The following is a 14,276-nucleotide window of genomic DNA, read 5'->3' on the forward strand; positions in this document are numbered from 1 at the left end:
TAGGCTACAAAATATATAGGGCCACAACAAGTACATGTTCAATCAAAGGAGTCGTATGATACATAAAGCCAACATTCAAAAACATTTCAGTATCAGTTAATGAATTGTCCAACGTGCGCCAAGTCTGTACTAGGGTCACAAGGCGAGCCAATCGAAACAAAGGATACAGAGACGACAGTAGCTCCACCTCTCCCTCTTTCCAACTCCGCTGGTTGGTTTATACATGTATATAATCCCAGAGCTGACCCAGAAAAGTAACTCCGGTGACGGTCACACGTACTAGAAACTCATCTCGCTCGCTCCACAGTGCAGTAATTCGATGAAATAAATGTATCTGGAGCATCGCCTTTGGAAGTAAAGACGGAAATCCAATACCAGAAGCAGAACTCAATAGAACTTCAGAGCAACGACATTTAGCTGGTAAGCGTTGTCTAGTGAAGGGGAAATTCATTGCAGAAAGAGATTGAAATTGAATTGAGAGAGAGAGAGAGAGAGAGAGGGAGAGAGAGACCGTGTCATATTGCTGAGGGAAGGTAGGAGAACCATTGTTCGGTTGATTTTGTTTTTATTTGCGATTTCTTACGAACCCGATTGTTCAGACATCCGCAATATTGCAGTGATACTGTATAATAAATTACTAAACGATTGAACTGTATATTTTGAAACATCGAGTTTATTTAAACGGGATTAGTATTTTTGTTGTTATGTGGTATACGTTTTTTTTTACTGTTCAATGAAATCTGGCCCCTATGCATATCCCTAAACTACACGGCTAAAAGCTTTAGAATTGTGATATGTTGTGTAATAATTAGTCTACAAGAAAATACCTCGATCATTATTGTTGCTCCCCATTTAGCGTTTTGCAAAATGTGGCATAGATCGAATTAATGTTAAGATCCCTAAATGTTTACGCGTGCATAGCCCAAATACAATTGTATGGATTTTGTCCGACTGTTGACAATACCAATCCACTGTGTTTTCTATCTAAATTATTGAGGTTTTAGAAACGATTGCATCGGATCGTAGTTATTTTTTTATTGCTTAAACACAAAGAGGTTTGAACGGAAACCTTAGCGCCAGGGGCACTGGAGTTCATCTCTGGGGAAAAAAGAACAACGAAACACGGAATTCTTTGTTTTCAAGCAGACAGTGAAAAGACAGAGAGACATGTACAGAGCCACACTCCTATGGTATCCAAAGGGCTGCACCATCATATTGTGTTCATGCAGTGATAGAGACACGCACGTTATTAACGATGTCATTCATTTTTAACCTTGCGTAATTGTGCGTGGGAAAATTATGCGTTGATGTGCCATTTTAATTCTGGTGTTACAGAGGTGCCACAAATACAGATTATGTTCTGAATCAATGAATCGTAGGGAATTGTCTTTAATTTTTCTTTCCATTGTATTGTTCCCATAAGCAAAAATTGTAATGACCATCTTGTCCATTCGTCACTGTTTAACGAAATGTTAGTAAACGTTGGTTTCCTTTCGCGCAGATGCACCTTACTGTCATAGTGCATGTAGGACCTTATTTATTACTATGTAGCGGATACATGCAGTAGGCTATGCGTAATGTTGTTGTGGTCAAAATTACAGTCAAACCAAAGTGTAAATGCCCCCTAAACGTCATCTGAATAGATGTCAAGGAATACTGACTCAACACTGTTTGAAATACTCATAGTATACTGTCTATGGCTATTGAATTACTGTTGAAAGAACAGTCATGGTATAGGGCTGTGTTGGGGAATTTGATGTTCTCAGGGGGCTGTATCCCTCAGATTTATCTGATGATGTAGAGATAGGGGGATACCTTAACTTCCGCATTTAACCCAACCCCTCTGAATCTGAGAGATGCATGAGCTGTCTTAATCGACTTCTTAATTAACGGTCTTGCTCAAGGGCAGAACGGCAGATTTTCCCACCTTGCTGGCTCGGGGATTCGAACCAGTGACCTTTCGGTTCCTGGCCGAATACCCCCAATCAATCCACTTATTCATCTATTCCACTACTAGCACACTAGTTTTGCAACTAAAATGCAACATTGATCCTCCTCCTCCGCAGGGTGACAGTAAAGGTTTCAATGTAAATGTTTTTATACAGAGTCATCATCATAACTAACGTAAACATTGTCCTTCCTCCTGCAGGGTGACAGAGAAGCCATGGCAGACCACATGATGATGCCCATGTCCCACGGTCCTGCAACGGCCCTCCACGGCTACAGGATGGGGGGTATGGGCGGCCCTCCTCAGCACGCCGTGCCCCAGCCTGGCCTCCGCACCCTCCCCAACGGCCAGGTCATGCACTACGGCAGAGTGCCGCAGACCTCCATGGAGGCCGCCATGAGGCAGCGGCCCGGACTGGGGATGGTGGGGCCGGCTGGAATGAACGGTCAGGTGAACAGCCAGGTCAACGGGGCTCAGATGGGAGGACACCACCACCAGATGAACCAGATGATGTATAACCAACAACAACAGCATCAACAACAACAGCAACATCAACAACAACAACAGCAGCAGCACCACATGCAACAGCCCCAGCACCCCCAGCAACAGTACCACCCCAGTGGGCTCACCTCCCAGCAGCTCATGGCCTCCATGCACCTCCAGAAACTCAACACCCAATACCATGGACATCCACTAGGGCCGGTCCAGGGCCATCACATGGCCAACGGGGCCCAGTACAGAGTAGGGCCGGGTCAGCTGGCCAGCATGCAGCACATGGGTCAGGGTGGGCCAGGTATGGTGCTGGGACAGAATATGGACATAGACCTCATAGATGAGGAGGTTCTGACAGCGCTGGTGTTGGAGCTGGGTCTGGACCGGGTTCAGGAGCTCCCGGAACTGTTCCTATGTCAGAACGAGTTTGACTTCATCCCTGACTTTGTTTCTATGAAACAGCAGCCGAGCACCGTGAGCTGCTGAGAGATACACAACAGCCAGATGAAGAAAGACGCTGTAAAAACAGGCCGGCGTCCAGAGAAAGACTGAACCACAAACTAGACTAGCCACAGCAGCACATACAAGAGGATACAGACTATCTCTCTGTTCTATCTGTGTGAGTTTAGGCTATCTGTCTGTGACCATGTATATTAGGCCTACAGAACACACTGACCTACCTGTGAATAGTAGGACCTACCTGTTTTTAAGATGAATTGTAAGGACAGAAAGAGAGGAGAAATAACAAAAGCTGGCATGAGATCTGAGCTCAGTCAGCCCAGCCACAGTTTGGCGCTCTCTCTGACGCAGTGGCCTCTGTCTATTCTGTACTGCCTTCCGTCCTGCCTCCGGGCTGCCACCCATGTCATTGTGTCACTGTGTGTGCTGAGTTCTGTGGGATGATTGTAGACTCATTCAGCAGGACGGGAAGACGAGACAGACAAGCTGAGACAATACAAAGAAAGACTATCTTGCTTCACCTGGGACTACTAGATTCGATCTATGGCTTATAGAAATGTATTTATTTATGAATTCACCCCACCAAGTAGTTAGCGGACATTTGACAAATTGAGTTGTTAATGAAGTTGGTCATCTGATTATGAATTAGGCTGTTGAGGGGGGAAAGAGTTGTTCAAAAAGATGCCTAACTATATTGTGTGTATGTTGAAGGCTGGTTCTTCAAAACAGGCTTGGAGGATTTCTTCCTCGTTACCTTAACATTTCCTTTAGTAAGAGCCTGGGGTTAGGTTTTGTTGGGTGGATAGAGTTAGTCTCTGATTGGTTGAGAGTTAACTGTGTTAGCCTGGGGATCTGGTTCCTCTTCCTGACATCATCTGATGACATCATCAGAACAACATTCTATTTATCATTAGGCTGCAGTTATACGAAGCAATTTTCACGCAACTTTGGTAGCATGCAACTGAGTTGCTTCTTGATCGCTTCGTGAAACACCCTCTGCAATTAATAAGCAACTCAGTTGTATCCAGTTGCAACGTTTCAACTTTTTCTACTTGTTGCAAGCAACAGCCAATCAAAACAAATGCTTTTGTCACATGATCCATTGGAAGGTTCAGAACTTTGAGCCACTTGTCATGTCAACAACACATCTGTCAGTGCTGCGGGAACCGTGATCAAGGTAGACAGAAGAGACATTTGCCAAACGGTAGTTGTATAATTAAATATTGGCATCAGGGCTAGTTAAGGTTTATGTACATGCTTTGGCAGTCAATACATGTACGTTTTTAAGTGAACCCAGACCTCTCTGACACGTTTCAACTGATATTTTGTTTCCGCATGAACTCCACTAGCTCGCTAGTTAGTTTAGTTTGTTGCTAGCTTGGTTAGCTCGTTGCTAGCTAGCTTGATAAAACAGTGCTGGCAATATAATTTTTGCTAGCTAATTAATATGTACTGCCAGCATTTTGGCTAAATCCATCTTTATACAATAAGCAAATGGTTGGATAAACTAATAATTTATGAAATCAAGATGTAATGCAGCAGATGACATTGGGTGAGTTTAGACTTCTCAAACCATATTGAATGATAAAACAAAAGCAGCTTCAATTTGATTGGCTGTTGCATACAATTTAAATTGCATTTTAGTTGCTTTGTGTATCAGCCAAGTTGCTTGAAATGATGTCTCATGCAACCTGCAACTGCAAATAAAGTTGTGTGAAAGTTGCTTTGTGTAACTCCACCTTAAAAACGTACGTTTCCTTGAATATTACATGTCCCCAGTTTAATCACTGGCAAAGTAGTGCAGCACATACACAGTAACATCTCTATAGTAAGAGAACTACAAACACACCATGCCTGTCTTAGAATACTGCTCTGAACACTGAGGGTCAGCTTCTACAGTCAAACAGCTAGATGCTCTGTTTCAGTAGAGTCTTAATGACTACTTTATATTGTATCTCTACTGGTGGGCCGAGGGAATTCACTGAATAGTATTTAAGGAACATCACACATAACATAACAGTGGGCTATTTTCTGTACATGTCTGTGACTGGCACAGAAAGCAAGGCAGGGGGAAAACCAGTACCTCTCTAGTCAGTCGCAGGTCATTCCCAGAGTCATAGAGCTCACTTTAGACTTTGAACAACATTGTTACCGTTAAAAGACATAAACACAAAGTGTTGGACTGTGAGAAGTACATTCATCTAGCGCTGTAGCTGGGGGGAATCCTAACCTCCACTGAATATTTACTTAGTCATGCATTGATGTCAATGGGAGACCAACTGAACATTTGATTTAAGTAGAAGTTAGGATTTTCCCATCTGTGCGTGAACATCTTCTGTGTGCAGCTTGCAAGGTTCTCCTTTAAGGGGAAGTGACTGAGTTTGGTCCTCTAACTTAAGCTTGGCCAATGTGCTGACTGGGTATGAAGGCCGGGACAGTGGAGGCTGCTTCAACTGCCTTGAACTGTGGACAGCGTTCATTAGTCCAGCGTTCATTAGTCCAGTCTGTGGACACAGCATAGTGCTAGGCACTACTCCGGCAGTACTTGGTTGGTTTCATCGTTGTTTAAAGCTGCCTCTCTTTACCTGTGGCATTGATTTCATTACCGAAGGGCTAAACCCAACAGGGCAGAGCAACACACACAGACATGCACGCACGCACACACAGGTTGGTTGCTGTTTCCATAGATTTTCTTACTCGGCTGGTTCTCCTGTTTAGATTTAAATGACCAGTTCACACGCTTGTCTTAATTGAGGTCATCCAGCATGACAGCCCCAATGACTTGGTAATTAGAAAACTTGGCACTCAAAAGTAGTGTGCTCTATATAGGGAATAAGGTGCTATTTTGGACACACCCATGGTAATTAGAAATCTGTCTTTTTCTGTGGTGGTGCGGTGTTATTTCCCCCTGGCCCCTGTGCATAATGATGTTTTTGCAAGGTTACTGCTCCAGTGACTAGTACGAGAACTTCCTGTCCTGTTCTGTTGTTGAGTTATTTGTGGAGATGTCAGAACAGAGAGGTTGGAGGAGCAGTGAGGGGTTGAAGAGAGGATTGGGGGAAGGGAAAAGCTTCCCTCTGTAATGCACGAGTTGCAGTAATCTGTTCCAATACTAGAGCTACACTCACTGGTCTCTCAGCTCTTTTTCTAGCCTGGAATCCAAAGGGAATATCGCTGTATTTCACGATTGTTTCACTTCACTGAATCAGTTAAACAAAATGCATATATTCTGTTTGGATTCCAGGCTACTCTTAACCCCCTCTCCCTCCTGGAGATCTGCCATATTGCCGAGCTCTGAGCACAAACAAACAATGGACAACAGAAATTACACTCATCGTGGCAAAGGCCAACCATGGACATCCACTGGGGCCGGTCCAGGGCCATCACCTGGCCAACGGGGCCCAGTACAGAGTAGGGCCAGGCCAGCTGGCCAGCATGCAGCACACGGGTCAGGGTGGGCCAGGTATGGTGCTGGGACAGAATATGGACATAATTACCATATCTAGTAATTTCCTGTGGCCGGTATATCTGTTACTAGGCTATTTATGGCTAACTTGGTCTTATATCTGTCTCGATCTGGGACCGGGCTTTTTAGGGCAGGTTCACAACCCCTCATGAAAACCCCTCATCATACAACCCCTCATCATACAATCTGAAAATAACATATTTTTGTTTGTCTTTTAAGCCTTAGAGAGATAGTAGCCTCTCAAAGTCATTTGATCACAACTATATCAATAATATTTCAGCCTTCTTGTGTATGGTGTCTATGTACTGTAGAATAGAGGTAAAGTTGACATAATTAAGGTACTATTCAAAAAACATTGTCAGATATAATTGTTATTAATGGCTGATGTTGATGTGTTTAATGACAAGAGATTAGGGTTTATCATCTATTTGACAAACAGGCGTGTTGATATAAATAGGTAGCCTGGTAAAACCAGACTGAATGCTGGGCTAACCATTAAGTGCAGCATTCAGTCTGGTTTACCCAGGCTACCAAACTGTCACATTATAATAAGGGTCTGGGTACAGGACAGGCCTGGCGCTTTAAGACCTAGTAGACTGCATGTGAACATTGTGAAAAGAGATGTGATGTCACCACTTTTCCACACATCCGCTGAGAATGTACAGCAGAACGGAATGCAATGTGGGAGCTGAAGTCTTAAGATGGTGGATACATTTGCGAGATTGTATTGTAAAATCCTTGTTCCAAATTGCTCCACTTCATTTGGGGTAACCCCCCACCTCCCAACCCCCAAAGGCTTTTTTTTATGTTATTGATTATATTTTAAGAAAATGTATTTATTTTCAACAACAATAAAATATTTATTTAAAGAACTAGCCAGAATATGGAGTGTTTTTTAATGTGTATATGTCTGTCTCTGTATCTCTCTATGACTACTTGATGTGCTTTGAATACTCCATGTATGACTTTGTACTGAAACTTCTGCTCTAGCACAGTGAGACATCTCAGTAGTGTCCATGTATGGGCTCTATAGCTGTCTCAATGGATATTGATGAACGGGAAACTATCATTAGATGACAGTGTTATAATGAACAGGTTTGACAGGTAGTTGTAGTTTATGTTTACCATCAATACAAAGCAACAGTACAAGTTGAGGCTCACACAAAGTTGCCTGATGGTACTATTTCTACAGTGATAATCCACAGACAGGACAGGGGCAGACGATATGTTAATCTGGTCATAGCTGAGGCTCACCTTGACCTAAATAGTCATATTGTATAACAGAGGAGGCTGGTGGGAGGAGCTATAGGAGGATGGGCTTATTGTAATGGCTAGAATGGAATAAATGGAATGGTAGTAACCATATGGAAACCACATTTGACTCTGTTCCATTTGTTCCATTCCAGCCATTAAAATGAGCCCGTCCTCCTATAGCTCCACCCACCAGCCTCCACTATTGTATAACTACCTATCTGGGGCCTAGTCCACTCCTAGTCAAGGCTATTCCAAACCATAGGCTGTCATACTGTAGCTGTACTAAGGACTGTGCTGAAATCAGAGTCCCTTTGCCTGCTTTCTGTCCTGATCTTAATTTAGTAGGTTTTAACATTTCAAATGTACAATACCTCCTGTAAAGCCCTTATATCAGTCATTCAAGTCAGGTGTTGAGTACCTGTATGTCTGTCTGTCCACCACAGCCCCCACAAGCTCCTCCTGAGTCACCACTCCTATTTTCACTACAACGGGTGTTGACAGTTTTACTGTAATACACCTCAGTCTAACTCTCTTTAAATTACCCTCAGCTAGTGTAGTCATTCTAGAAAGGAGGATTCACTGCAGTGATGATTCTCAGCCATGTGCATGTGCTCATGTCTGGGTTTCCTCTGAAATAACCCTGTGGCTGTTTGACTCTCCCTGTCTCAGAAATGACACTCCCTGCTTTCGCTCACTCATGTCCTTCTGTTTCTCCCTATATAACGACCAACCCTATTGGCTCCCTCCTGTCTCACCTCCCTCGCCGCTCCCTCCCTACTCCCTCCCATGTCTGTTTGTCCTGTGAAATTAACTACGCCGATAGCTGTTGACTGTTGACGCTCCCCTTCGCTCTCTCCTCATGATGACTCACCACACACACCTGTGTAGTTGGCTCACTGATTAGATAAGGCTTTACTAAAGGTAACTGACTGACTGACTGGTTGGCTGGGGTGATCTCATAGGTAGGCTGCACTGATAAAAGGCTCATTCTCATACAGTGTTTACTCCACAGGAGGTTGGTGGCAGAACAGGCTTGTGATAATGACTGGAGCGGAATTAGCGGAATGGCACCAAATACATAAAAAACATGGTTTCCAGGTGTTTGATTCCATTCCATTTTCTCAGTTCCGGATGTTATTATGAGCCGTTCTTCCCTCAGCAGTCTCCTGTGGTTTACTCAAAGTTTCTTTGTAGGTCAACTTAGATGTTTTCCCAATCAGAATAACGCTTCAGGCCATCCTAGATATGGGTCTTTCCATAAACTAGGGTACCAGTGAGTATTTCCTACACTGGACAACTTGTTACAGCTGTTGATAAGTCACTGATAATAATCTGCCAATTATTTTCACGTCATTACATGAAGATATAAGGGAGGAACATAGCTACTGTATATTCAATAGAATTTACAAGTGAAATTAAAACCTATGTTTAACCTTTTTTCTGTCTTAACGGATTTGTCCAAATTCGTGTGGCATAAAACATGACTATGTAAATTGTTGTTATATCATATATTAATTAAGCATTAATCAGTTAAATTAGACATTGAACTTGAAGACTGTAAGAATCCAGGATCTAGCTGTCTGACATTTTTTTTATAGAGATTTCAGAAGTGCAGTGTAACTACGTAACATTTTGTGTCTCCCTGTGTTCCGGGGTGAAAACAGTTTTCATGGGCACGCAAATCCCCCAAATTTATATGCTATTGCAAAATCGAAGGCTTCACCGTACCTTGATACTTAAAACCTATATGACTTTACTTGGTTCTTCAATAATTATGCATGATAGAGTACCATAGTATGAGTCATAATACCCATACTGTACAAACTAGCAGTCAAACAGGTAAATGGTTCGTTTTTCCATCATTAATTATTCCCATAGGGGATTTTATAAACACTTAAAATAAGGTCTGTGTTTTGTGTAGGTTTATCTTGGCATGATATTTTGATAACTGTGTAAATCTCTGTAGGACAAGATTACTTTTATCAACATATTCGCCTCTATTTACCCCCCAAAAATGAAAGGCTAATGTGGCTATCATAAAGAACTACAAATGCCATAATGATCTGGACGAGACTGCTGAATCGAGGCAAAGGTAAGAATCTCTGGATTTAACTATCTAATGTTACTTAAATGTAGTAATGAATAAATTGAATACATTTCTTTAAATTGACATTTCTGTGCAAGTTTTAAATTGACACAATACCTGTTAGCAAATGTGTCAGCTAGTGTTGATTTACAGGAGCTTGCAGAAATGTGTAGTCTTGCATGATATCTACTTTGATGCTAATTAGCATTTTATAATCTGAGAGTAAATAGAGCCTAATATATTGATAAGAGTCAAGTTGTCCGAGAAGAAATTTACAGTGCCTTGCAAAAGTATTCACCCCCTTGGCGTTTTTCCTATTTTGTTGCTTTACAACCTGTAACTGAAATGGATTTTATTTGGATTTCATGTAATGGACATACAAAAAATAGTCCAAATTGGTGAAGTGAAATTAAAAATATAACTAAAACAATTATCTCAGTATATATACACCTGTTCTGAAAGGCCCCAGAGTCTGCAACACCACTAAGCAAGGGGCACCACCAAGCAAGCGGCACTATGAAGACCAAGGAGCTCTCCAAACAGTTGTGGAGAAGCACAGATCAGGGTTGGGTTATAAAGAAATATCAAACTTTGAACATCCCACAGAGCACCATTAAATCCATTATTAAAAAATGGAAAGAATATGGCAGCAGAACAAACCTGCCAAGAAAGGGCCGCCCACCAAAACTGATAGACCAGGCAAGGAGGGCATTAATCAGGGAGGCAGCAAAGAGACCAAAGATAAACCTGAAAGAGCTGCAAAGCTCCACAGTGGAGATTGGAGTATCTGTCCATAGGACCACTTTAAGCCGTACACTCCACAAAGCTGGGCTTTACGGAAGAGTGGCCAGAGAAAAGCCATTGATTGCTTAAAGAAAAAAAAAAAGCACGTTTGGTGTTCGCCAAAAGGCATGTGGGAGACTCCCCAAACATATGGAAGAAGGTACTCTGGTCAGATGAGACTAAAATTGAGCTTTTTTTGATTATCAAGGAAAGCGCTATGTCTGGCGCAAACCCAACACCTCACATCACCACGAGAACACCATCCCCACAGTGAAGTATGGTGATGGCAGCATCACTGTAGTGATGTTTTTCATCAGCAGGGAGTGGGAAACTGGTCAGAATTTAAGGAATGATGGATGGCGCTAAATACAGACAAATTCTTGAAGGAAACCTGTTTCAGTCTTCCAGAGATTTGAAACTGGGATGGAGGTTCACCTTCCAGCAGGACAATGACCCTAAGCATACTGCTAAAGCAGCACTTGAGTGGTTTAAGGGGAAACATTTAAATGTTGTGGAATGGCCTAGTCAAAGCCCTGACCTCAATCCAATTGAGAACCTGTGTTATGACTTAAAGATTGCTGTCCACCAGCGGAACCCATCCAACTTGAAGGAGCTGGAGCAGTTTTGCCTTGAAGAATGGGCAAAGGTCCCAGTGGCTAAATGTGCCAAGCTTATAGAGACATACCCCAAGACACTTGCAGCTGTAATTTCTGCAAAAGGTGGTTCTACAAAGTACTGACTTCGGGGGGATGAATAGTTATGCATGCTCAAGTTTTCAGTTTTTTTGTGTAATTTCTTGTTTGCTTCACAATAAAAAATATTTTGCATCTTGAAAGTGGTAGGCATGTTGTGTAAATCAAATGATACAAACCCCCAAAATCCATTTTTATTCCAGGTTGTAAGGCAACAAAATAGGAAAAATGCCAAGGGGGGTGAATACTTTCACAAGCCACTGCACATGGTTATCAAAATGTCACACCAGGGTAAGCCTACAAGAAATACAAACCATATTTTAAGTGTTTCTAAAATCCTCTATAGGAAAACTGTATGGTGTGGTTAGACTTAAAAGAGAAAGCATAAAGGTAGTGAGTTCATGTTTCCATATTTTTTTGTAGGACACCGAGTATACAGTGCGCAATTGTGTATGATAGACCATTGTGCAACACCAAACACTATTCCTTATTAATTATTTGGGATATAATCATAGCTGCAGGAAATAGGGTGGCTGAGGGTGCTTCAGCACCGCCGAAAAACCAATAAATAAATACAGTACCAGTTAAAAGTTTGAAGACATCAAAACTATGAAATAACACATATGGAATTATGTATTAACCAAAAAAGTGTTAAAGAAATCAAAATATATTTTATTTTTGAGATTTTTAAAAGTAGCCAACCTTTACCTTGATGACAGCTTTACAAACTCTCAACCAGCTTCATGAGGTAGTCACCTGGAATAATTTCAATTAACAGGTGTGCCTTGTTTAAAGTTAATTTAGGGAATTTCTTTCCCTTTAATGCATTTGAGCAAATCAGTTTTATTTTGACATGGTAGGGGTGGTATACAGAACATAGCCCTATTTGGTAAAAGACCAAGTCCATATCATGGCAAGAACAGCTCAAATAAGCAAAGAGAAACAACAGTCCATCAATACTCTAAGACGTGAAGGTCAGTCAATCTGGAAAATTTCAAGAACTTGGAAAGTTTCTTCAAGTGCAGTCGCAAAAACCATCAAGCGCTATGATGAAACTGGCTCTCATGAGGACCGCCACAGGAAAGGAAGACCCAGAGTTACCTCTGCTGCAGAGGATAAGTTCATTACAGTCACCAGCCTCAGAAATTGCATCCCAAATAAATGCTTTACAGAGTTCAAGTAACAGACATATCTCAACATCAACTGTTCAGAGACTGCGTGAATCAGGCCTTCATGTTCGATTTTGCTGCAAAGAAACACTACTAAAGGACACCAATAAGAAGAAGAGACCTGCTTGGGCCAAGAAACACGAGCAATGGGCATTAGACCGGTTGAAATCTGTCCTTTGGTCTGATGGGTCCAAATTTGAGATTTTTGGTTCCAACCGCCGCACATGTGTGTGGTTCCCACCATGAAGCATGGAGGAGGAGGTGTGATAGTGTGGGGGTGCCTTGCTGGTGACACTGTCAGTGATTTATTTAGAATTCAAAGCACACTTAACCAGCAGCGATAGGACATCAAATAAAATAAAATTGTAGTTGTCACATGCGCCGAATACAACAGCTGTAGACCTTACAGTGAAATGCTTACTTACAAGCACCTAACCAACAATGCAGTTGTAAGAAAAATATGTTTTAAGTAAAAAAATAGATAAGGTAAAAATGGAAAATAAAAGTAACAAATAATTAAACAGCCACAGTTAAATAACAATTGTGAGGTTATATACAGGGGGTACCGTTACCAGTTAGTTGAGGTAATTGAGGTAATATGTACATGTAGGTAGAGTTGAAGTGACTGTGCATAGATAATAAACAGAGAGTAGCAGCAGTGTAAAAGAGGGTTCTGGGTAGCCCTTTGATTAGCTGTTCAGGAGTCTTATGGCTTGGGGGTTGAAGCTGTTAAGAAGTCTTTTGGACGTAGACTTGGCACTCCGGTACCGCTTTTCGTGTGGTAGCAGAGAGAACAGTCTATGACTAGGGTGGCTGAAGTCTTTGACAGTTTGTAGGGCCTTCCTCTGACACCGCCTGGTATAGAGGTCCTGGACGGCAGGAAGCTTGGCCCCAGTGATGTACTGGACCCTACGCAGGAACCTCTGTCGTGCCTTGCGTTCGGAGGCCAAGCAGTTGCCATACCAGGCAGTGATGCAACCAGTCAGGATGCTCTCAATAGTGCAGCTGTAGAACCTTTCGAGGATCTGAGGACCCATGCCAAATCTTTTGAGGACCCATGCCGAATGTCTTAGTGTGTTTGGACCATGATAGTTCGTTGGTGATGTGGACACCAAGGAACTTGAAGCTCTCAACCTGCTTCACTACAACACGGTCGATGAGAATGGAGACGTGCTTGGTCCTCCTTTTCCTGTAGTCCACAATCATTTCCTTTGTCTTGATCACGTTGAGGGAGAAGTTGTTGTCCTGGCACCACACGACCAGGTCTCTGACATCCTCCCTATCGGCTGTCTCATCATTGTCGTTGATCAGGCCTACCACTGTTGTGTCATCGGAAAACTTAGTGATGGTGTTGGAGTTGTGCCTGGCCATGCAGCCATGAGTGAACAGGGAGTACAGGAGGGGACTGAGCATGCTCCCCTGATGGGCCCCCATGTTGAGGATTAGCGTTGCGGATGTGTTTTTTCCTACCCTTACCACTTGGGACGGCCCATCAGGAAGTCCAGGATCCAGTTGCAGAGGGAGGTGTTTAGTCCCGGGATCCTTAGCTTAGTGATGAGCTTTGAGGGCACTATGGTGTTGAACGCTGAGCAGTAGTTAATGAATAGCATTCTCACATAGGTGTTCCTTTTTGTCCAGGTAGGAAAAGGAAGTGTTTGAGTGCAATAGAGATTGCATCATCTGTGGATCTGTTGGGGCGGTATGCAAATTGGAGTGGGTCTAGTGTTTCTGGGATAATGGTGTTGATGTGAGCCTTGACCAGCCTTTCAAAGCACTTCATGGCCACAGACGTGAGTGCTACAGGTCGGTAGTCATCCCCTCTTGTTCGAGCTTAGTGGGACTTTCATTTGTTTTTCAACAGAACAATGACCCAACACACACATCCAGAATGTGTAAGGGCTATTTGACCAAGAAGGAGAGTGATAGA

At 42.6% G+C, this 14,276-nt stretch overlaps 1 protein-coding gene across 2 annotated transcripts; it reads left to right on the forward strand.

Moving 5' to 3' along the window:
* Positions 1 to 218: 218 nt before the first annotated feature.
* Positions 219 to 7,240, forward strand: cite2 (Cbp/p300-interacting transactivator 2). Of its 2 annotated transcripts, none has more exons than XM_014142363.2 (2): positions 219 to 533; positions 2,150 to 7,240. In XM_014142363.2, the coding sequence occupies exon 2, from the start codon at positions 2,165 to 2,167 to the stop codon at positions 2,924 to 2,926; it is 762 nt and encodes a 253-aa protein (XP_013997838.1). In that variant the 5' UTR covers positions 219 to 533; positions 2,150 to 2,164; the 3' UTR covers positions 2,927 to 7,240. The 2 variants fall into 2 exon arrangements, with proteins under 2 accessions (XP_013997838.1, NP_001135183.1); NM_001141711.1 differs by having other exon boundaries at positions 370 to 420; positions 2,150 to 4,621.
* The last annotated feature ends 7,036 nt before the right edge of the window (positions 7,241 to 14,276 follow it).

Source organism: Salmo salar, chromosome ssa14 (genome assembly GCF_905237065.1).
Source record: "Salmo salar chromosome ssa14, Ssal_v3.1, whole genome shotgun sequence".
Lineage (NCBI taxonomy): Eukaryota > Metazoa > Chordata > Actinopteri > Salmoniformes > Salmonidae > Salmo > Salmo salar.